Genomic DNA, 26,122 nt, shown 5'->3' with positions numbered 1-26,122 from the left:
ACAGGAACAGGCTTAGATCTCCATCTTTCCCTGTGGGGCTCCAGCTCATGGTTGGGGTTTGACCTGGTCCTTGCTCTTCCCACTTCACCTCCATCTTCCCTTCCTGACCACCTGCCCTCTGGCCTGCAGGCTCCAGCATCAGACATGAAGGCAGCAGCCTTGCAGACAGTCCAGCCCCTATGAGTGTGGAAGGTCAAGTTATACATATGCATGTGTATGTGTATATCTATGCATGTATATATGCACACGTAGGCATATGTATAATCTCACACACACACAGACATCCAAGTGGATCTACTTTTCTGATTGAACCCTGACTAATATATCCTGGCTGGGTTACTCCCGGAATAGTTTCCTGATCGTTTTGCTTCCAACAGCATTCACCCTTGACATTTGCACTTTCTTTTCTTACATTTACTAATAGCACTTCAGTGGTTGGAAGCCATGGCCAAGGCCATCTATTATGAATATGATGCTAATAAGGAAAAGTATTCAATTGGAGCTTCCATTTACTGCATGCTATTAAACACTATGTGAGAAGTTTTTCATACATTATTTTATTCAATCCTCATTATTTTATTTAATGCTATGGAAGCAGAGTTTTCTCATACTTATAAATGAAGCAATAGAGGCTCAGAGAAGCCAAGTAACTCACCTCAGAGTATAATATGAATGTATATGACTCAAATACTATGTGCTTAACCACTGTATAGTGTCTCTTACTATAAGCCATCCATCCAGAGCCAAGTCTAGAGCCAAATGCACATTTATATAAAATTTTAACCCCTCTTCTTCCAGAAATACTAAAGCACTTTAAAAGGAAAACGTTAACAGGAGGTAGGATAATCAGGGATAAAAACAGAGCAGGAAAACATTAGAAAAAAAAGATGGTGCCACATACCTGTGGGTAGTGGAATTTAGATCTACATAAGAGATTATACCCATTAGCATAAACTTCTATACAAAACCTTTCCCCAAAAATAGGCAACCAAAAAATGAATCCATTGAAGGCATGTTGTCATGTTTTCTTTTAGGCCGTGCATACAATTTATTCTCATAGGTAACAGAAAAACAATAAATGAGGCATGAGAAGAGAAGAAAAGATTTGCCATATTTTAGGAATTGGAAACACTGCTGTATTAAAAACAAAACTACCACTTGGTCTTTTATCATTGTTGAAAATCATTCTTGAGTCATTAAACTCTTCTTGTCTCTAGTTTCTCTCTTAAATGAGGGAGAATAGTATACTAACTAGGCTTAAAATGTTACCATACAGAAAGTTAGGTTCTAAGAAATGGGTTTCCTACGTCCAGAATCTTAAGACCACTATTCCATAGCTCTAGCCCATGAACTATACACAACCCTATTCACTTCTGGCTTAAGACAGAAAAAAAAAAAGTCCTCTTGATGGAAGAATGTAGAAAATCCCTACTATTCAATGGGTTTATCATACACTCATTCATTTTACATGCATTTATTAATCACCTACTCCATGCCAGCCATGGTTCTAGGTGCTGGGGATACAGCAGTGAACAAAGATAAAAATCTCTGCCCCTATGGAGCTCACGCCTAGTCATGTTATTTCTGCATTTGGAAGTATCTCTTTGTTATAAATATGATTCTGACATACCTTAGTGAACAAAGTCAATGTTTCAATAATAGTAACACGCTTGTAGTACTTTACGGTTTATACAAAACACTTTCATGTAACTATAGCATTTATTTCTCAAAAGAGCCTTAGGGATTTTGCAAGAAATGTGACAGGCCATTTAAATAAAGACACAAATAATATTATGTTACCAAAAGAAACATGAACAAAGGACATGAATAGATATTTCTTCATAAGAAAAAAACCTCACTGACTAATAAACATAAAAAAGTGTTCAATTTCCTTAGTGCTCAAATGTATGTCATTCATAGCTGAAAGGTAACAATTTTTACTTGCAAAAGTAGCAAAAATAAAAAGAAAAGCAAGAGATTGTGCTGTATCAAAAGATTGTACCCTTTGAAACAGTAATTTTCTTTTAGTAATCCATTCAACAGAAAAATAAGGAATTTGGTTTTAAGTTTTCAAATAACAAAAAATTTTAAAGCTTTAAGTTACCCATTACTATGAAATCTAAATTAAGGACCTAACATTAAAAAAATTATATAGAGGCCACTAGTCCATGCTATCAGACAGAAAATCAAAGGATTCTAAATATATTTGGATCCTCTAAACATGTTTTTTTGTTTTTATGAGATGGAGTTTCACTCTTATTGCCCAGGCTGGAGTGCAATGGCATGATCTTGGCTCGCTGCAACCTTTGCCTCCCAGGTTTAAATGATTCTCCTGCCTCAGCCTCCCAGGTAGCTGGGATTACAGGTGCCTACCACCACTCTCAGCTAATTTTTATATTTTTAGTAAAGACGGGGTTTCTCCATATTGGCCAGGCTAATTTCAAACTCCTGACCTCATGATCCTGAAGTGCTGGGATTACAGGCATGAGCGACTGCGCCCAGTCAAACATGTTTAATGGCACTGTGTAATTAAATGTCTAAGGGGCATTCTACTAAAATTGTGGTTACCACTGTGCCTCACCAACATGCCAATCACAAACTAAATGTGCAGGGCCGGGCACAGTGGCTCATGCCTGTAATCCCAGCACTTCAGGAGGCCGAGGTGGGTGGATCACTTGAGGTCAGGAGTTCAAGACCAGCCTGGCCAACATAATGAAACCCCATCTCTACTAAAAATATGAAAATTAGCTGGGCATGGTGGTGCACACCTGTAATTCCAGCTACTCAGGAGGCTGAGGCAGGAGAATTGCTTGAACTAGGGAGGCAGAGGTTGCAGTGAGCCAAAATCACACCACTGTACTCCAGTCTGGGTGACAGAGAAATAAATAAATTAACTAATTAAAATAAAAAAATAAAAAAATCTTTTAAAAATACAAACTAAATATGCAGGACAGGAAATGTATAAACAGGGATGAAACTGTGATTGACCAAACAAACTGAAATTTGGGATAATTGTTGAATTTTTCTAAGTTTTTTTTCCTAGAATCCCACATTATAAAAGTCATTTACTTTGGTATCTCCCTAGTGATAACTCTCTTGATAACTCTCTAGTGCTTTATCACTTTATACATGATCATGATATTAATGCTTTTTAAAGTTCTACCATATGCCAGGCACCATATTAAAGGTATTAACTCTTTTCAAAAAGCCCCAAAAGTTGCTACAATTATTATCATATCTACATTTTGCTGGGGAGGAAAGAGCCTTAAAGAGGGCAGTAACTTGCCCAAGGTCCTGCAGCCTGTGCTGGCACAGTTCAGATTTAAACACAGTTGCCTAATTTGGCTCTAAATGCCATGTCCCTTAACCATTGGGCCTAATCTTTTACCTTGTATTATAGTGATTTGAGTTATTTGGGGTGTTTTTTATCTGTCTAATTAGATCCTAAGTTCCCTTAGGGTAATAATTTTTTCACTCAGCTTTGAGTACAATGTATTGCATCCAGCTGGCACTCAATAAATGCTTGGTTCATACATGAGCAAGGCTGCAGTCACTTTGAAGTCACTTCTGGCTCCTCTCTTTCCATTTCCAATTTTTCACCAACCTAAATTAATTCCTTTTTATCCCCATTTTCCAGGCCTTGATTTTGTTTGCTCTCATCTTGACTTATTCCCTCAGGCCAGACTCCTACAATAGCCTCCTGACCATTCTCCCTGACTCCAATCCATCCTACGCACTCATCAGCCTAAAATATGATTTAGTCAGATTTCCCCAGCCGACGGGTCTAGACACAAGACTAAAACCCTCAGACCCTAGGGTGATCAGGTATGGGTAGAGCTTCTAGACCAATACCTTCGACCAAAAGCAACTTCCTAGAGTGACAGTCACAGCTTAGGCTTAGATCGAGAGCGTTTCCAAGGACATGGGAGTTTCAGTGCTCAAACCAGGAAAGTCCCAGGCAAATCAGGGTGAGTTGGTTATGCTACATTCTCCTCCCCATCTCCAAAGTCCCTTCTCTTTACAGCCATGTGCTCTACAAATAACACCATTTTCTACTGGTGCCAGGCAAATTGGGAAGCACAGATTTGGATCAACTCAAACCCTCACTCAAAGACATTCAATAGCTCATGCTCCCTCACATAAAATCTGCTATACTTCACCTAACATTCAAAGCCCTTGGTAGTCTGACCAGGACAAATCTCATCTTCAACTCCTTCCCATCCTGACTCCTCTGCTCATTCTCCAGTTTTTATTACCCCACAACTGTATCTTTCCCATTTTCCTCTTTGCCCCTGACTCCACCATCTGGATGACTTTACTCTCCCCATCCACCTATCCAGAGCCACCTTCAAGGATATGGTTAGTGCGAAGCCCCTTCCCAAGCTCAAACTAGTCATCTGTGAAGTCTTCTCCTTTGTCAAGGAGACCAGCACATGAGACCTCCTCCATCTCTGGTACTGATGTGTTGATCTGATATTTTTCTCTTCCAAAACTTAGTTATCCTTCACTATGTTTATAACTTTGTCTCACCAAAATGCAACCTCTCTGATGACAGGTATTACATCTTATATTTATGTCTCCCACAGTACTCATAATTTCTCACACATTTCTTACATACAATGAACATGCAATCAATATGTGTTTTCAGATAACTGATTAACATTGTCCTCATCCCCCTCACCTCTACCATGTGAGGAATTCAGCAATCCTTCTACACAGATAAAGGCTCCATTTGTTTTTCTTGTGGGTAAATTGCCTTCTCATTATTCTGCCTCCAGAAACTTAGCTCTCTTAAATAAATGCCTGGTAGGAGGACAGAACTGAGAGGAAAGTATGAACATTTCCCTTCCCGAGTGAGAAGAAAAGGGCACAATCATAGTGCAGGATGATAGTGGGGGACTCACAGGAAGAAAACATAACAAAAACATGAAGAAACCACCTTTAAGAAATTTTGGAGAGGAAAAGAGCATTGCAAATATACAAAATGATAGAGAAAACGTAGGGAGAAAAGGACTTCACAGGAAAGGAAAAGATAAAACAAAGCTATTTATTAGAAGACAGCCAGAGAAATGTGCTGAGAGCCCAGCACAAATGCTCAGCTCTACCCTGTGAGGGGCAGCCCCTGTGACCCCCTCCAGGAGGCACCTCCTCCATGCAGACAGCAGGCCTTGAGAGCACATCTGGGGAGCCCTTCCTTGCTCAGACAGATCGCGGCCCCAGTTACCGGACTAAAGGCAGGCATAGTGAACCAACGGAAAATTTCCTTCAGGCAACATAACCTCAGCATAAAAAAAACAATATCGATCTATTTGCCTCCCAGCCAAAGAGAAATTAAGTTAGACAAAGGAAATTAGGCAATAAGTTTAATGTGACTCCAGCTGCAGCTGCGAAATAAACCTGATGTACTCTGACTCTCCTTCCCATGTGCTCTCTGGTTGGCACAGGTCACTTTTTTTGGGAGGGCACCAAGGAAGTGTTCTGCAGGTACATGAAATATTTTAAACTTAGAAGTCAACCGCCTGCTGGTGTTCAAAGAAGCCCCACTGCCAGAAGGACAGGCTTGGAACCGATGTCCAGGAGTGTTGGCAGATTTGCAGGGACGCAGGCCATGCTCCTGCCAAGTGCACACTTGTAACCAAGGACAGAACGCACAATCTGTTGCCCTGGAGCACAGAAAGCGAGCACTGACCTCAGATTCACAGATCTTAGCTTCTATGTGATGATCTCAGGAAAACAAGGGCCAATGCGAATGTTGTGAAAACTTGATGTGCATGTGTCTTGGGTGGGTGCCAATATTATATATTTCAAGCACTGTGTGTGCAGTTAGAATGATGAAATAGGTGCAAACTCAAGTCACCAAATAGGTGAATATTCGGCTGTGTTGTCTCAGGGGACTGGAAGGAGTCCGGAGTCTTGATGTCTCCACTTCCTCCCCTACTGTCATTCCAGCTCCAGGCCCACCCCTTCCAGGGTTGCAGAGCCTACCAGCTTTGTTTCTGTGACTCTGGTGTGGTAGATCTGGCCAGAGATTCCTCTGATTGGTGGGCTTACTCTGGAAGTGAGAGCTAGTACCTGGACCATCAGAATCACAATTCGAAAGACAACTGGGGCAAAAAGCAAAAGCCACCACTTCTCTGCTGGCCATGCCCTTTCCACCCTGGTAAAGAATGGGATTATGCCTAATCACTTTGTCTCCACCACCTACTATGTCTCTGGCACATGGCAAGGCCCAAGATACAGTTTGTAATGACTGAATAAATGAATGTGGAACAAAATAAAAGCATAATAGAGAGAAATGGGAATTTCTGCATTTAGTTGCAAAAACCCATACATTTATATGTTTGTATTGGAGAAAATATGACAGTATTTCATGTAAAACAAATCAGGGGACAGATGAACACCCCAGAGAAACTCTCACACATATATACAAGACATACAGTGTCTGAAATAGTGAAAAATTGCAAACAACCTGAGTGTCCACCAGCAAAAGAATATATCATCAATTATGGTATATTCATAAAGCAGAATAGCATAAAGCAGTGAAAATGAATAAAACAAACCTACAACATCTCAACATGGAAAGTCTAACAATTATAATATTAAGAAAGTTGAACAATACATACAGTACAATTCATATGAAGCTAAGAATACACAAAAATTATATATAATATGTATATTGTATATTATATAAATATATAGTCATGCCTTAGAAATGCATCTATATATAGCAAATAGAAAGAAATGCATGGAAATGATAAACACCAAATTAGGTAGTTGTTGAGACGAGGAAGGAGGCAGGCCTGGGAAGGTTAATACACAAGTGTTGGCTATAGTACTCTTTGTACCTTTTGTTTATATTAAAATTGTACTTTTTTAAAAAATTATGGACATTGTAAATTACTATCTACTCAAAGAGACTTAAAAGTGTAACACAGAAAGCAACCATTTACTATAATCCTAGTCATTTTAACATAAACATCAGAGAAGACCCAATGTTTTTAAGTTACTCACTGAATAAATGTGGTAAGATATTAAAACCTCATGCAGTTGCTCACAATTACTGTTTTGGATGTACAAGGTGCATTCAAGGAAAATGTTATTTTAAAAAATGCAAAGTTCTGCATTTAGTTATCAAACTAATCAGCCTCAGATACTCCTGCTCTGATGGTATTACAGGTAGGAACATGTCTAGTTCTGGGACTCACATGTTTGCAGGACATGGACAGGTGTGTGCCAAGAGAAGGGAGGGTACAGGAGTGGTCAGGTCATTGGGATTTTGCTACTCATGGGCCTAAGGATCTGGTGAAGAACCTGGGAATGCATATCTCATGATGGGAAGGCTTACTGGGAGCCAATAACTTCTTCAAACATTTGAACAAATAAATGAAAGGACTATCATATGAGAATGTAGGTACATTCTGGATAATTCCAAAGGCCAAACATGTGAAGGGCTAAGAGGAGATAATTTTTAATGCAACCAAAAGAAGAATGTCCTCATAATTACAGGCATCCCAGAAAGAAATGGACCGTTTGGTTTGGTAGTAAGTTCCCTGAAACCAGCAGTAATCAAGCAAACCTACAACATCTGCATTATAGAGATACTATAGAGAACTCCATTTGGGAGTGCTAATTGGACTTTCTGAGTTCCAAAGTCTTATCTAATTCTATGACTCTAAACCAGTGTTTCTCAAACTTGAGTGTGTATCAGACGTCCCTGGAGGGCTTGTGAAAACCTAGATTGCTGGACCCAACTCCTGGAGTTTTTGAGGCAGCAGCTCTGAGATAGGGTCTGAGAGTTGGCATTTCTAAAAAATTCCCAGATGATGTTGATGTTGCTAGCCCAGAAACCACGCTTTGAGAAGGTCTGCTCTTTAAAAAAAAAAAAAAAAAAGTAAATCAGCTTAAGTTTTTTGGTGTTTCGGTCAGGCCATTAAAATGCAGGCCCTTCCTTGAATTACCCACTGCCTCCAAACAGACTTCCACTGTAGTCTTCTAGAGGGAGGGGACCGTTTTTATAGATGATTTCTTCTAAGGCCTTTGTAGGAAGACAAGGCTCTTTGCTGTACAATAAGAATACAGGGACCCTGGGATTCTTTTCAGATCCTGATATTAAATTGCTTTTGAACCATTTTCACTCTGTCCTCTGTTTCCTCCATAACTAATGGCCATAATTTTAAAATAACTGGCCAGAATTAGAGATGAGTCTGAGTCCAAAAAACAGAGTTGTTTGACCCACAGAAGGATCTGACCTGGTGTAAACCATATGCACGGACAGGTCTGGTGACACAACTAGCCACTATCTCTGGAATGCATCTTTGTCAAGCACTGCTTTGGGAAAGAAGACAGAAGTGCTGAGAATTCTCTTCTTTTTAATTCAAAGGGGGAAAAAATGTAAAACATGGCTCTTGAACCAGTTCCATGGGCAGATAAAGTTCAGACAAAAATGTTAAATCACACATTTGTCCATTAGTATCTGGTTTCTTCACTCAACAAATGACTATTGAGCTTCTATTTAAAATGGAACTGTGCTGAAACCTAGGAATACAGTTGTAAATAATACAAGCAAATGTCAAAGATATAAAAACACAGAATCTATGTCAGGTAGGAAGAAAAATACAGCAGGTGCTTAGTTAGGAAAACCTCTGTCTTTCACACAGCCTCGCTTGGTGCTTATTTTTTGCCCAATGCTAATGCTGAAAATAAACTGCTTACTCTGGCCAAGCCAAATGATCAATGATAGAATGGGTTACTGTGATTCATTTTTAAGCTGCTTTTCTTTTATAATTTGGGGGAAAATGCAGCTATTAGTAGTAAAGTCCCCAGAAATCATTTCTAGTTCACTTGAAAGGTTCAGTTGCATAAAAATATGTTTAAATAAACAACTCAGAACAAAGAGTGGTTAAAATTGTATGCATATGTAACCAGCAAAGCTAGCTTTTTTCATGCATAGCCCAAACTTTTTTTTTTTTTTTTTAAAGCAAATGTCTTCTGAAGGCCACAAAATGAATCTTAGGAGGTTTGTTTGAACAGTTTCACTGCTAATAATTTTTAAAAGGTGTCAGTTCTGGAGGCTCAGGCTATCTTAACCAAAACAATCCATCTAAGCTTCTTAATTTTAGTCATTCTGAAATTTAGTGGTGAAAATTAAAGGTGTGCAAGAAACCTGGGAGACGGAGTTTTTATGTGAAATATAATTCTAATATCTTTTGGTCCTGTCTGAATTAAGTCATTATACAAAGATTTCTGACTCACAGCTATAGCTAATAAGAGCTCCCACTCATTCCACAAACTGACCACCTACTACTATTATCTATTACCACTAACTGACCACCTACTACATGCCAAGTGCTACTGAACACTGACTATGTACCAAGCATCTTATGACACTACCTTAAAGCTCACAACAAAGCTAGGAAATAAATAGCATCATCATGCCCATTTTACAAATAACAAAATTGAAATTCAGAAAAATTAAATGACATACCCAAGGTCATACCCAGCTCATAAGTGGCAGACTAGGAATTTAACACCAAAGCCTTTCTCTTCACTCTACGGTACCGCTCCCCCAGTAGCCCAGATGGCAGGTTTGATTTTGTGTGGATTAGCAAAAGACATTTGTTCCTCAAGGTGCTTTGCTATCATATGCTAGAAAACTGGCATAGTTACTACCTGTATCTATATCCAGCTATCTGTCTATCCACATATATCCATGGTAACGATGATGTGAAGAGTGCTCCTGTAACTGTGCAAAAGCACAACCTGAAGCACCTTGGGCAGCAGCCCTGACACCATGTTGCAGCCCTGACGTTGTGTTATAAGACATCACAGTGACAAATCATGGCATAAATCATATTCATTTCCACGTATGCACCCAGGACAAGACCCACACAATGCGCACTGGGATGCTTGTGGGTGTGGGGAGTGGCAGGCGCATTAGTGACAGACACTCTCAGAAACAGGTGTGAAAAGCAGCATCTTCAGGCCGATCAACTGTTATGAGCAGGAACCCAGGCTGCTGTGCTGATGTGCATGTGAGTGTGTGTGTGCGCACGCTTTCTTTGAGGAAGAGGAGGAGGATTATAATGCACAAATGAGTCAGAGGATACACAATGTGCAACTTCAAGGGAAAATGCCTCATAGCTTCTGTGAGACAGTCACTGGTGATGTAGCTATCCTAGTAAGTCATAACCATCACTCTTTGCCAAAGGGTACCTGATTCCTCCTTTCTTCTCCCTCCCCACGCCCTACAATCCCTACCACCCAAGGATGACAGTCATTCTTCCCCCGCTTTATTTCACACAAAAGGCCCCCTCTAGAATCCAGAAAGGCACCATCATAAGCTGCAAGCCATTACTCTTCACTGAATATAAAGTTAAATTCATTTATCTCCATCTTCAATGAGAAAGGGAAGGAAATTAAGCAGGAAAGATGGCACAATGCCTTCAAGAATGGTGTATTCAAGGTCAAAACCTGCCATAATTGAGTTAAAAAATAATAAATGAAAACATGTCTGCTCTGCAGAATACGGTCCAGCTAGAAGTCTTCATTAAATGTTCCAGTACACACAACGTGTTAGCTGTGTGTTTGTGTGCTTGAGATTCTGTGAGATACCCTGTAGCTCATAAATACTGAAAAGGGACAGTTACCATAGTAACTAAGTGCTATTTAATGAATACCAAAGAACTGAAGCTCCGAGGATAGTTTTAAATTGCCAGAACATGAGTTACTGCTGCAGCTATAGGCTTGCAAGTAACTGACATGCCACTCTCTCTAATAAGATTTTTAACAAGTTGGCCAATTTGGCTGATCTCTGTCTTGACTACATGACACCACAAGATTCTGTTTTAACATCACATGAAAAGCATGTTCCTGATTTCTTCCCCTGACTCCAAGTACCAAGATCTTCTACAGAAATGGGTCAAACATTCAGAAACTGAAAACGTCCTTTAATTTGAAGATTTGACCCAAGTAGTGAAGCAGTAGGACACATACTTCCATCATAAGCAATAGACACCAGCTCAATGAGCCGTCAAGCTGAATACAGCAGGCTCTTTTATTTCCGAAAAAGGTGAATGCTCCCTTTACACTAAATGCAGTTTGTTCTTTATTGTGCAATGACACAGAAGAGCTATTGCAGTTGATTTTTGCAGGAACTTTTTACAGGCTAGTGACGTCTTAGGTAATTTTTCATCAGGATGTCCAAACCTTCCCTACTACGCCCACTCCCAATTCTCTCTCGCCATCCATCACCATATGTCAAATTCCTCACCTTGGAATCATCTCGCTTTTTACAGATTTAAAAGGAAAAAATAAGCATGGCTGCCCTGCTTTTCTTCCCACTGGTCTCCCCTGGTAACTTTAACGTAGTCCATTTTTAAGGCTACAGATTGTGTGGCAAGCACACTTACGTCTACATGCCATTAATAAGTAACAAGAATTTTAAAAACGAAAACATCTGTGTACCATGAAGCCAAAAATCATTAGCAAATGCATCCGTTCTCCAGGGGCTGGCTTGTTCTTGCATAACCAGCAGCTCAAATGGCCTGGTTGGAGCCAGCCGAGCTCAGTGTGGGCTGTGGGCGCCCCCTTCAGCATCTAGGGTACAATGCATGTTGCTTTCCTGTTAGATACTAACGAGTCGGCTGGGCAATTATTTTTGCTAAAACCGTTTAAGGAAATTTTGTAGGAAAATTTGGGCCAATATCTAATGGTGTGGTGAGACAAAAAGCCTGCACATTACCAGCCTGCATTTAATGTTAAAATCAGGCAGGTAAAATTTAAAAGGGAGGCCTTTATTACAAGAAGAAAAAAAAAAACCCTACAGATATATTCATTTATTCATTTGATTAAATAACACTTCTCTACAAGGTGAACTCTATTTAAAATTGCCTCGGTCTGTGATAAACACAGCTGAAAGTGGAGACAGCCACAACCTCTTCACCTTCTCATTTCCTTCTACAGCCTGAACCTGTTCTCTCTGTGGTGCAATCCCCAGCCTTAACTGCTTCCTCCTAGAACCCCCTATCAATGCCTTGGTTTATCTGACCTCCATGTTTAGTCTTGAGTCACAGAGCCACGTTATCTACTCACCTCTCTCGTACGATTTCATGTCGATGACTGCTCTAACTCCACAAGGATCTTTCTTCTTTGAATTTCTAAGGCATCTTGTTTCTGCCTTTCGTGTGATATTCTTAACTCATCCCTTCTTAGGCTGAGAATATTTGACTTTACATCTCCTTTCCTCTCCTAGACTGTCAGCTTCTTAAAGGCAGGGCGTGGCTGTTGTATAAGCTTGACCCTCAGCCTGCAGCTTGCCGAGGTGCTCCTGTGCAGAGTGATTTTGTGAATGAAGGAGCACACAAAGGTAACTCTTTTGACTTCATTTCTTCTAAGAGCTCTGCTTAACAAACTCATTGCTCCCAATCTAAAAAATGAAGGGGCACTTAAAGAAAATAAGACCAGTGAAACAGTTCTTCCTCCTCTCCTTGGTAAATCTTTTCTACTTAAATTCATCTTTATCCATTCATTCTTCCAACACAGTCATGTATTGATCACATGCAGTAAGTAAAAAGCATGAAATGGGAAGATGCTATTCTTACTTTTCCTCTCACCATAGCCGGTGCTGAATAAAATCTTTCTAACTTTCCTTTATGCTATTTCTTAGTCCCTCCAATGTTCCAGGCAGTGTGGAAGACTGCATCCTTCTCATTCACCTGTTCAACATTTATTGTGCTTCTTCTCTATGCTGAACCGAGCTAGGCCTACGTCGTATAGGATCAATTAAAACAAAAATCGAGAGCATAACTCCTCACTCCTTAAGTATGGACTGTACATGGTGACTCCCTTCCAGAAAATACAACATGGAAAGGGGTAGGGAAAACAGCTGTATGGTGGAGAAACCTGGAAAATACCACCTCAGCCAGTTCATCCAGGTAAACACCAGTAGTGGTAAGTCGTGCTCACAGTATGTCTTTTGATACAATGTGATGACAATGGTTCTTTACTTCTGTGATCTTCCTCCCCCAAACCCACAACCAGAGGCTTATAATGAGAAAAACATGAGGAAAATCACAACAGAGGCCATTCTACAAAATACCTGATCGATATTCCTCAAAACTGTCAAGGTCATCAAAAAGAAAGTAAGAGAAATTGTCACAAGTCAGGGGAGCCTAAGGACACATGACCACTAAATGCAATATTGGATCCCGGAAGGGGAAAAAGGCAAAAACTAAGGAAATATGATAAAGTATGGATTCTAGTTAATAATAACATATCAGTATTGGTTCATTAATTGTGACAAGTGTACCATACTAATGTAAGATAATAATAGTGGCAACCAGCTATGGGGTACATAGGAACTGTCTTGTACTATCTTTGCAACTTTTCTGTAAATCTAAAATATTCTAAAACAAAACATTTATTTTAAAAAATGGAACTAGACCTCAAGAATATTAATGAGAAAGAAAAAGAAGACAGATTGTGGTACAGGATTGTAAGTGGGTTTGCGGGATTCAGTAGAACTCAGGCTGCAAGGTGAGAAGAGGCAGACGGTGACGATGGTAGGGGTAGTGTCTAAGGACAGTGGAAAGCTATGGATGATTCATGGACAGTTAGAAAAGTCTAAAAATATTATTGCACTTCAGAAAGGTCCTAGTTGAGGTCATCAGCATAAATTTTGGTTGGGAACAGTCAGCCCAGATGAGCAACTTTCTCATAACAACCAGGCCAAGAATAGAGAAAGCTGGTGCTATGATCGACCCAGATAAGGGCTCAGCATACAGTTTCTGCAACAATCTCTCTCCCTTAACGTGAATGACAACAAACGTGTTTTCTCCTTGAATTCTTCCAGATTCATTATTCTATGAAGCCTCCTCTTCAACAGCCCCCTTCTCTCCTTTTTCCCACATTCTGCAATTGAAAAAAATGAATAATGATAGTGCAAAACTATTCTGATGATGGTTTAGAGGAAAATGTTAAAGGATTAAAGAAGCAAGATATAGAATAAGTCAAATATGTCAAAGAAATCCAAAGGAGGCTCAATCAATTCAATATACCCTGAGATTTTTCCGCTTTTCAAAAAAACAATAAAACAAGAAAAGAAAAACAAAAGGTCACCAGCTTTTTAAAAGGATCTGGAGTCAGAGAAATAGAACCCCATGGTTCATCTGCCTTCCGATCACCACAGGCAAAGTAGCTGAGAATACCTAAAAATGAAAATGTCCTGCAAAGAATGAAACTAGTCAAACTAGAGAAATAGAAAATAACCATAATAATACATATCTTGTCTTTGTGTAACATGTTCTTAGTTGACAAAGCATTTTCACATGTATCTCATGTGATTCTAACCAAAACTTTATGAGGTAGGCATAACAATTCTCAGTGATCCCATTTTACACATGAGAGAGTGGATTTTCAGAGACTTTAAATGGCCTTTGATGGGTCTGGGATCAGAACCTACACATTAGGCTCTGGGGCTATGCTGGTTTTCCTTATGTCTGGCACTGAGGTGTACACAATCAGCACACACAGATAAAGAAGCTTCATGCTAGTAAGATAATGCAGAATATGTATCTTCCTCCCAAAAGACACATCTACAAAAACGTTAATATTTAATTTTCTGTTATCATTATTGTGATAAATATATTTGATCATTAATGTGATAAATAATGTCCTTCATAAAGTGAAGGATGGAAATCACACAAAATATGTGAAAGAACTTACAAGAGAAAGCAATGGAAAGAAATGTAAAAACATAGAAGCTTTTTAGTTTGACCTTAAGTTAGTTAATCTTAGACTAGAAATGAGGGAAATTAAGCAGGTAATATATATAGATCTTTAAAAAAAATCTACACATCTGGATCATTATGTGCTATTCTGAAACAATTGAATAGGAAAAGAAGGGTAAGACAATGTTACAGAAATCAGTAGCAAAACTTGTGAGAAAGCGGTCTAAATTTATATAGTCTAAAAACATGACTCAAAGAGACATAATCGCAGCCTATAAATATCCTCCAAGCAGCAATATGTGGTAAATAAAGTGAATTATTCACAACCTTGGGTTCAGGTCATCTCTCTTTGTCCAATTGTCTAGGGAAGACAGTGCTCTACCCATGAGCTGGTGTCATCCCTAGAAATTAAAACGGCATACGAGGGCTCGCCAGGCTGGGCCCTGTTGGAGATACTCAGGTGGAGGATTCAAAAGAAGAAGCACATCAAATGGCCTCCTGAGATTCTCCATATTATTAAGAATTAGACTGGAGAGTCTCACCACACAATAAAGTGTTTTCATTTTTTCCCTCACCTTTGATAAAGAATGACAGAGAATGAAATCAAATCCAAAAATGCTTTTAGTTATTGGCCCACCTGATTGGAAGACAAAATGGAATATGAAAAATCAAGAACATTATAAAGTGCTCTGCTTTGCTATCAGCAGACAGCATGGTACTGAATCTCGTGAAAAATCATCCAAGTTTATGAAGTCAAAGTCACTAGGTCAGGGTTCTCATAGCAAACCTGTCACTTACGCTGTTGCACAGCTCCAGTTTTCTCATTGTCATAAGGTAATCAGTAGTTGTCTCTCCTGGTAAAATCACATTTAAGACACCAAAACATTTAAAAAACCCACTGAGAGCTGTGACGTACAGATTATTACTGATGATTAACATTAGTATGATGTTCCCTGATGTTATGCTTCAAAAACATCATTTTTCACAAATATTTCTTTCACAGAATAGTTTTCTCCCTTTTGAAAATTTCTAGGTTTTCAGATTAAAGCTCACGATCTCCTCAAGCCACAAGTTATTTCAAAAGGTCTGCCTGATCCCAGCCCTTGAAGCAGCCTAAATGGTTTGAATTACAGCCAAGATGGCCCTGGGCAGGCCCCTGCTGGGTGTACAGCAGCCCTCTGTAGAGTGATATTTTAAATATCAGGAGTTCTCTAAACACAGCATGCTCATTTCAGCCACAGAGCAATCAAAATCCAAGCAATTTTTTTTCCATTGCCTTTCCAAGCACAATTTTTCTAGCCTTGTAGAGAAGCTGCCTACATTTGGTTTTGCTTGTCTTCATTTTGCATGCAATTATTTTGTATGCAACCAGATATTTAGTCCTTAAATGGGCAATAGTTCCTTATTAACATAAGAAAGACCTTGAACCGTGTCTTGTTGTTATCTTAAGATATTTATGTAAATAAGATGTGTATACCACCCTTTAGGGCATTGCATGGATCTTAACCAGCGATGAGGTGATATGCTGAAGTGTTTAACTGAAGGCTGCTTGCTTGCTGTAACCACGGCCTGCCAGCCATGTGAACTGGTCCCTGAGTGGGAAGAGTGGGTGCCCAGGGAGTGTCAAGTGGAAAAAAAAACAAGGATTTTCTGTAGGAATATCTGCAGCTTCTTTTTAGGCTTACAGTGATGGTACCTTAGTGCTTCAAATGATCATCTGAATGATGATCATCGTTTTCCCAAAGGTAACCCAGGAGCACTTCAATTGAAGCTGGGCCTTTGTGACAATATTAGCCCAAGAAACTGTAGACATTTTTTCTTACTACAATAAAAACCCTAATAGACTTTGAATAAATGCCTGTACAAGGAGGCAGAAGTCCATGCAAGCGCACATACATACAGACTATTCAAGCATTTAATGGGATTTTCTCCACTACAACTGCAATGTTTATGAAAAACACAAATCAGGCTGCAGGTGTTGCCTATGCTAACGTCCTATAAGGAGACAATAACAGAGCTCCAGCCCCTGAGTGTTTTCCTGAGTTGGTGGAATTTGCCAGACCTGCAATATTAACATAGAATTATGGAAATTGGAAACAAAAAGCTGGAATCTACTAGGAATGACAGGCTGAAGATGAACTCAACTGGAAAATTTGGCTAACTGAAAGTGACATCCTTTGTGCTGGAATTTTTCTATCTGAAAGCTTTAAAAAGGCTGTAATTATTTTGAGTTTTCAATTCAACCCTTTTCAAACTAAGCCTTTTATTTCCTTCGTCACTCTGTACCTTTCTTCCATGTGAACTCGGGCATTTGCCAGGCACTGAAGTGGTAAATTCATATTGGTTTTATATACAGATCCATTGTCAGAGAATGCAACACAATTTCTGCATCCTCTATGCCAAGAAAAACAAAGGAATATTTGCACATCAAAACCTTTATCTTGTGTACAGGCTCAAAATACCTGAGCACAGCTAAAGAAGTCATCTAAGGAGAAATGGCTGATTAATGCCAAAGCATTATTTCTTTGCAAGTTAGTGCATTTTCTCCACGATGAAGCCAAGGAATACAAGAACTTAGACTTACCTTGTGGCTTTTGGGTCCCAAATAACAATGTCAGCATCTGATCCTACAGCTATTCTTCCTTTTCTTGGATAGAGGTTAAAGATTTTGGCTGCATTTGTGCTGGTAACTGCCACAAATCTGTTTTCATCCATTTTACCACTGTGCTGTAAAGCATTCAAAGAATCATTCTAATGATCAAATACTAAAAAGTATCCTATCAATAAAATGACAAGACATGCATCTCTTAAACAAACAGAACTGCACCTAATTTCTTATATTGTGGAGCATCTGAGGATGCTGATAAGTATTAAACAGTCATAATGCTAATGATGGAGATGATGGGGTAACATATGGAAGCCTGAAGATGACTTTTCAAAAACCCCACTAATTAGCATCCATACTAATTCTTCCCATTCATCCTAGAATCACAAAAATTGGTATAGGTGACAGCTAGATTTTGGTAATGGTATTTTCGATTCTCATTTAAAGTTTGACAATACCACATTTATGATCTGGCTTATTTATTACAGACCTAAGATTTATGAGATAATCATGTAGACATTAGATAGAATATTGTAGAGTGAAAATAGGTGACAATTTTTTTTTTTTTTTTTTTTTGAGATGGAATTTCACTGTCATTGCCCAGGCTGGAGTGCAATGGTGCAGTCTTGGCTCACTGCAACCTCCATCTCCCAGGTTCAAGTGATTCTCCTGCCTCAGCCTCCAAAGTAGCTGGGATTACAGGCATGCGCCACCACACCTGGCTAATTTTTTGTATTTAGTAGAGATGGGTTCCACCATGTTGGCCAGGCTGGCCTCCAACTCCTGACCACAGGTGATCCACCCTCCTTGGCCTCCCAAAGTGTTGGGATTACAGGCATGAGCCACTGCACCTGGCTGACAACATTTTTAAATCAGTTGGCAATGCTTTTATTATTTTTTAAAGAATATTATAGAGTGAGGATAGGGGCCAACACTTCTGAATCAGGTGACAATCCTTTTTTTTTATTTTTTGTTTTGAGACATGGTCTCACTCTCTTGCGCAGGCTGGAATGCAGTGGTGTGATCATGGCTCACTGCAGCTTTAACCTCCCTTGGCTTAGGTAATCCTCCCCTTTCTGCCTCCCAAGCATTAGGTTGGTGCAAAAGTAATCGCAGTTTTGCCATCACTTTTAATGGCAAAAACTGCAATTACTTTTGCACCAACCTAATAGCTGGGACTACATGGTATGGTATGCCTCACTATGCCTGGCTAATTTTTTGTAGAGATGGGGTTTTGCCATGTTGCCCAGGCTGATCTGGAACTGTAATCCTAACACTTCAGGAGGCCGAGGCAATCCACCTGCCTTAGCCTCCCCAAAGTGTTAGGATTACAGGCATAAGCCACCACACCCAGATGCAATCCTTCTGAAAAGATAAAAAAATCAACTCAAGAGGTTCAATTTTATGCAATTGAAGTTTTGCATCAACCAACAATTATGGATAGTCTATTGCAAGAGATTTTAATATGGACAGAATTCAGAGGGATGTGGCTCCTCTAAAATAAAATTTAAAAGTGTTAGGGGTTTATCCCTATTTACATGGTAAGAGGGTACTTAAGGTTTATTTAATTACCAAAGAGTGCTTGCCTTAAAAATCACTAAGAACCATGCCCTGAAAGTAATATTTCCATAAGTAAACCATATTAATGTTTCATAAAATGACATGGTTTTCTATATGTTATGAAGAACTATTCAGTCACTGTAAAGCCATTTATATACCAGGGAACTATATGGATGATGAAAATCTGCTATAATAAAGATATTCATTATAATAACAGAAGTTCAAGTGGAAGGTTGAACTGTTATCAAGAAAATCTGAGTGAAGAGAGGTCATCGGGGATGGTTAGAGTTGGGGTGGAGGAAGAGGGGGTGAGGAAAATAATCAGCAGAAGATGGGGCTATAGAGACGTTTTGAAGATCTAATTGTAAGTTAATGATTCAACTATCATCCAATAAGTAATGGAGACAAGTAAAGGATTTTTAAGAGAACAATAGCACAAACAGAACTGTATTTTTGAATGAGAACTCCCATTCGAAACCTATCCTCCCTCTATAATACTGTAAAAATAATAATAAAAGCATTGTCAGCTGTTCTCAGTACAGAACAAGAGTTCTTGTACTGGAGTAAAGAATACATTGTAGCAAGTGAGACCCTACAGATGGGGACCAGCTGTGAGATTACTGCAAAGGTCCAAACAAAATATGAGCCTCCAACTAGAATGGCAGCAATGAAGAAAGTAATAAGGAGGCACTTTGGAAATAAAATTGACAAGACTTGGTGAATAATTCGTTAGAGTTACAAGTAGGTGGTATGTGTAGGGTAAAGGCAATTGAAGAGATTCTGAAATGTGAGATGTAATTAATGTGTCATTTGAGGGAGGCATCCTAGGAGATGGGTGAGAAGGGCATGACACTAGGGACCAGAAGTCTAACCAGGCAAGTGCCCTCTGCTGGTCTTCACAGCTCCACATGTCAACTGGCTGTTCAAGTTAACACACAGACATTTAGTCATGTGATTCTTCTCCATCCTTAGGGAGAAATTTTCTAGTCATGAGCATTTACATTTTGTTTCCAGACTTTAAATTATTACTTTTGTGACTTCATACAGCAATTTAAAAAATATGATATCCAAGGGTTCTTTAAGAAGTGACATCAGGCTGGCATGGTGGCTCACGCCTGTCAATCCCAACACTTTGGGAGGCCGAGGCGGGTGGATCACTTGAGGCCAGGAATTTGAAACCAGCCTGGCCAACATGGTGAAACCCCCTCTCTATTAAAAATACAAAAATTTGCCGGTCATGGTGGCACACGTCTGTAATCCCAGCTACTTGGGAGGCTGAGGCAGGAGAATCACTTGAACCTGGGAGTCAGAGGTTACAGTGAACTGAGAACACACCACTGCACTCCAGCCTGGCAACAGAGTGAGACTCCGTCAAAAAAAAAAAAAAAAAGACTGACATCAACAAAGATTTCATGACAAGGAAGTATAAGCATAATGAATAGCTTTCGTGTATTTGTGTGTGTGTGTGTGTATGATGGAGTCTCGCTCTGTTGCCCCAGGTTGAAGCACAATGGTGCCATCTTGACTCAGCGCAACCTCTGCCTCACGAATTCAAGCGATTCTCCTGTCTCAGCCTCCTGAGTAGCTGGGATTACAGGCACGTGCCACCATGCCCGGCTAACTTTTGTATTTTTAGTAGAGACGCAGTTTCACTGTGTTAGCCAGGTTGGTCTTGAACTCCTGACCTCAAGTGATCCACCAGCCTTGGCCTCCCAAAGTGTTGGGATTACAGGCGTGAGCCACCGCACCCAGCCCCTTCGTGTATTTTTTATCATTTCAAGTATTTGTGCCAATGACACATGAGGCATTGGAATTCAAGAGCATGAGAAATCAAGCAGAAGGGCTATGCCTTTTCAGAGAATTCAAGAATAACCCTCTTTGTATGCAATCTTAATTCATCCCCTAATGTCTCTGCAAAATGGTGCGATGCATCCTCTAAACTAAAATAAACTATGCAGAGAAGATTATTTCTTTGCTGATGCTATACTGAGGGATGGAATGGTGGCGGAGGTGATAGTACTGCATTCCTCGTATCCTCCCTAGTAAAAACAATCAAAAAGTTTGTCTATGAAAATTTGTGCCACTCTGGTCCTCAAATGGGCAGGATCCTGGCTGAAGAACTAGGCAAAGCAAGGCTGGAACTTTTGAACCCACCACGCCTTTTTCCCATATTACTGACATCCGATCTTCAACACCATTCACCCCATTGGGGATCTTGGTAAAATCATCCTTCCCAAGAGCTTTCTGGCAGGTGTTGAAAGTGCAGTTATCAGTCCCTGTTGTGGTTAGATCATCACTGTAAAAGAAAAAAACACGAGAGTGATGGGGTGAGTATACGGAACACGTTAGGAGGAAACTGCCATAACCTTTCCTAATCTCCTGGCTCCCTTCTCAATTGAAGTCAGAAAAATGCAATGGAGAATGAGCAGTTTTTTCAAGAACATATTTCATCCGTCTCCTGTCTCTATTCTAGGAAGCACCTTCAGAGGACGCACTGATAGGAAGCATGGTGCAAGACGGGTTAGGAAACCTTCTAAGCTCAGCTCCGTCACTTACTAGCTCTGTGACATGAGCTTGTCTGAGACTCTATTTCTCATCTAGAAATGAATAGTTATATGTACTTGATGAAGATAACTTCAGAATCACCAGCAAATATGTAAGAGAAAACTCCTTAAGAGCAGAATACTCCACAAAGACATCACCATGGTGATCCTCATGAATGGAGGGCAGGTCCTCGGGGCAGTCCCGAGCCACACGGCCCACTGGAATGAACAGAGGGTGAGATTGGCTGAGGATGCTGATATTACCAGGGACAGGAATCCTGCTTTGACTCGTGAGTAATCTTGCGGATGTTGAATCATGAAGGAGGAAGGAAGCTGTAAAGAACGGGTAAGTGAACTCTTGTAAGGTCTGTCATGAAAAACTCTTAGCTTGAGACTGAGTATCTGTGAATGGGGAGTGTCGGGATGTCCATGAATGGTAGAATTTTCTTTTTTCTTTTCTTTCTTTTTCTTTTTTCCTTTTTTTTGAGACAGTCTTGCTGTGTCACCCAGGTTGGAGTGCAGTGGCACTATCTCTGCTCACTGCAACCTCTGCCTCCTAGGTTCAAGTGATTCTCATGCCTCAGCCTTCCAAGTAACTGGGATTACAGTCATGAGCCATCATGCCTGGCCAATTTTTGTATTTTTAGTAGAGACCGGGATTTGCCATGTTCACCAGGCTGATCTCAAACTCCTGGCCTCATGTGATCCACCCACCTCAGCCTCCCAAAGTGCTGGGATTACAGGCATGAGCCACTGCATCTGGCCCAAGAATTGTAGAATTTTCAAGAAAAATGATCATATCTTCCCAGAAAGTAACAGGGTTACCTACACAACAACTTAGTTCCCAGATTATATCAGCATAGAAAAACATTCAACAATATTCTGATAAAAAGTAAAGTGTAACAAAGAGCCCTGGGTTTGGGCAACAAGAGATGAAAAAAGTCAGAAAAGAGTAAAGTTTCAGTGAAAATGATCTGATTTCTGTGAGTCTAGGAAAGGCTTTAGCAACATATCATAGCATAACTAAGTCGATGTTTTTTGCTCTGCAGGTGAGGGTACCCAGGGCCTGTCAGGTCAAGTAGAAGAGAACACTGGGAGGTTAATGGAGGGTCCAGACGGGAGGACTAGCTCCCCTCCACCCAAACCTTCTTTTGGCAATACACTTCCCAGTCGTCTGCAAAATGATTACTTAGCCAGTAGATTCATAAGGAAGTCGGGTGTTGAGGGGTCTGGTCGCAAAGGTGGACCCATGACATGGTGGGCGGCATGGTGCCATTCTTTATTCCAGTAGTGTGTGCCATCTGTGCCAAGACTGGCCGCTATGGGTTCGCCATAGACCACCTTCCCTGAAAGATTAAAAGAAGCATTCATCACTTTCATTTATTCTTAAGAGGGCCATATGACAAACATAACTTCTAATCTTTTCTGCCCTAGCAGAGGGTAATATCTACAGTTTAGCAGAATCCCAAACTATAATTTACTTTTGTGGACAGAATTTAAAAATCCATGATGAACATAAATATGAATGAGAAACAAACCTCTGTAAGTGTAAGCTATTCATATTTTAGATCCATTTTAACAGCCATATAACTTAGCAAAAGCTGGCCGGTACAAGAGCCATTCTAATGAAACCTTCTCCAAAACCCTACCAGATAAATGCCATTGTTATCTCCATTAAAGGATGAGAATAAAGCTATGGAGTAACAACTTCTCCACTCCATACATTCACTCCACTTACATACACTCCATGTGGTGTGGAGAAGGTAGAATTTGAACCCAGGCATATTGACTCCAGTGGTCCTAACTTTCATGCTTTATTACCCTGATGACAGATAATTCAGCATATTTCTGCTGCAAATCAATTGATAATCTTTTCATGCCCTTGAAAAAAAGAACTCCTCAAAAAACTTGTATTAAGTGAAAGAACACTCAGATAATAAAGTCTTAGCCAGAAATGCATATTTTAAAAATCATGCAAATGAGGCCGTCAAAAAAAGCGTGCAATATTAGAAAAGTTATTAGTGCATAGTGAATTTGAATTTAAAATCAATCAGAATCCTATCTCTGATTAGCATTTGTCAGAATAATAGGTCTGCTGGCATCAACCTGATCATATTCAGGCAATCATTAAGGAGAGTGCACAGTAGAGAGATGCTGGCATACCAAATTAGTTCACTCTGGTTCATCAGATGCTGAGTTAGTTAAAATCCTGATATATGACTTAAATTAACAGATTTCCTCAGAGAGTACTGACAGTAGATAGCCATCAGTTGCCTGAGTCATATCAAATTGGAACACAGCACCCTATTATTTCATAGATCCTTCTCCAAACTAGCCATCTTCCACTAGCTAGGTTAGGAATTTGGAAAACCATGAAAGCAAGGCTTACTAAAGCCTAAGAACTTCAATTCTTAAGTAACCAATTATCAATAAAAGTTATCCCCCAGGGACTTAGCCATGGCTAAGTTACTTTGCTTCCGTGACGTACCCTACTAGATGAATCCCATCCCCATTTGGATTTTTACTGCCCTATCCCCAGAAAAGGAGAAACACCATTAGCAATTCTTTCTAAATATAGAATAAGCGGCAATCGTTTTCAGTGAATGAAGAGGTAATGTACTATCTACGGGAGAACTGGGAAGATGGACACGATATTTTATTTGCAAATATGAAGAGACCTTCCTATTCCAAGGGAACGTCTTACAGATGCTTGGACAAGGAAAACTCAGAGACTTGATCTGCAATCACTTTACAAGTTGCTGACTGAGGATTTTCCATGGTGCTTTATCATCGAGGAAAGATCCTTATCACATGTTCTATTCAATCACTTGGCCCATCAAGGTGATATGGGAATATGGTTCCAAAAGTCCTATGATTTTAACAGCACTCAGGAAAAATTAAAAGTGTCAGCATCTACCGGGAGTCTGCCAGGACTGTTTTGAAACCAGATGACAGGTAATTTCCTTGGAAGGGCTTAGCTCCTTTAAAATGTGACAGGCCACTTTAGTATATACAGCAAGCTCTTCGTTAACTGGGCTATTTTCTACTTTCTCCCCATTTAGTATCTGTTAATATCCAAAATAAAATTTAAAAAGTGAAAATTCCTAACTGCACATTCTCTCTATTTTCTATTTCATTATTCCTAAGGCATTTTCAAAGGACTAAAAAGGGGAACGAAAACAGGAGGCCTGGATAATCCATAAATTGGATAATCAAACTGGATAATTCAGCATAATTATGGGTTCTGTTAGATTTGGGTTAAAAATAAAATAACAATAAAAATAGCTAACACATGCATACCATTCTATAGTTTGCAAGGCTCCCAAATACAATCTCATTTGACCTTCATAGTTGCCTTCATGCTGGTTTGACAGATGAAGAAATTGATACTCAATGAGATTAATGTGCCCAGCACACACTGGCACTAAATGGTACAGCCAGAATTAGAGTCATAGTATTATAATATCACATCATATGCACTATGTTACTAGGAAAAGTGCCATTTTTTATTTCTTGGGAAAGAGCATGTATTTCTAAATATTTAAGTCAACCACAGGCTATTTATGGATGTGGCTGAGCATTTTTCCAATTTCACTTACTGGTTTCATTTACTACACTTAGTTGGTTGGCAGTGAAGAGTGCTGTATCTGTCTTGAGCCTGGTACTATCCTGATTACATTCACAACTGGAGGGTTTCAACAACTCTTAGGAGATAGGAACACCTTCATCATTAATCTTCTCCCACTGTCTTAGCAAGCTTCACATTAGGTTGTATCTTGTCTACCCACAGATGTTCTCTCCTTAGTTCTCCATTTTTTGGCTCAAACCCAAACAAAGAAAAGCCTCTGCCCTTTATGATGCAACCTCCCACTTAAAGGAGTTTCACCATTTGAGAAATATTCAAGATTTCCCAGTAATGAGCAGGTCAAACCAATCCAAAGTCTCCACTGACCAGATGACCCATTTATTAGATGATGGTGTTAGAGCAGACGTTAACACCTTGTCTGGATCTGCAAGCAACGCTTCATATTGAGTCCTGAGATCTGCTAGAGAAGGTTGAAAGATGCAGAGAAAAAGCATAGGCATCCAGGAGCAAAAGCCCTGGCCACTAAATAGGAAGCCAAACATATTTATAGAAATCAGTCTTCCTACCCAAAAGGATAGAGCCAAACTTTGCTGGACTTTATTTTGATTCCAAACATTACATTTACAAAGGAAGAAAAGAATTGAGAAGGAAAATACGTAGAAGCAGCTTGGTAGAATGGATCATACAGATTTAGGTTCAAATCCTGCTTTTGCTACTTTTTAGCTAGTGACATTGTACGAGGTAAGTCATTGCTCTTAGTCTGTTTTTCTCATCTGTGAAATGGGATCACAATATCCCTCTAGTGTGGCAATTTTGTGAAGGTCAAATAAATTAACGTTTATGAAAGTACCCAGAATCTTCCGGGGACCCTGGAAACATTCCATGTTATAGGCTGAATTGTGTCCTCTGCGCAAATCCACATGTTGAAGTCCTAACCCCTGGTACCTCAGAATGTGACTGTATTTGGAAAAAGGATCTTTATGGAGGTAGTAAATTTAAAGTGAGGTCATTGGGGTGGGCCCTAATTCAATAAGACTGTGGTTGTTTTTTTTTTTTCCTTTTTTCTTTTTTTTTTTTTGAGACGGAGTCTCGCTCTGTCACT

At 39.7% G+C, this 26,122-nt stretch overlaps 1 protein-coding gene across 1 annotated transcript in view; it reads right to left on the bottom strand.

Moving 5' to 3' along the window:
- Nucleotides 1-26,122, bottom strand: part of DPYS (dihydropyrimidinase) — an 86,946-nt gene that overhangs the window by 26,784 nt on the left and 34,040 nt on the right. Inside the window, exons 5-7 of the mRNA XM_011931072.1 lie at nt 22,624-22,780; nt 21,046-21,187; nt 17,311-17,453 (exon numbers count right to left, since the gene is read on the bottom strand). Coding sequence (XP_011786462.1) covers nt 17,311-17,453; nt 21,046-21,187; nt 22,624-22,780 — 442 coding nt within the window. The remainder of the gene's footprint in view (nt 1-17,310; nt 17,454-21,045; nt 21,188-22,623; nt 22,781-26,122) is intronic.

The sequence above is a fragment of the Colobus angolensis genome, unplaced genomic scaffold, assembly GCF_000951035.1.
Source record: "Colobus angolensis palliatus isolate OR3802 unplaced genomic scaffold, Cang.pa_1.0 Scaffold121, whole genome shotgun sequence".
Taxonomy (NCBI): Eukaryota; Metazoa; Chordata; class Mammalia; order Primates; family Cercopithecidae; genus Colobus; species Colobus angolensis.
The sequence above is the reverse complement of the archived record's forward strand: the minus strand, read 5'-3'. Positions and strand labels throughout refer to the sequence as shown.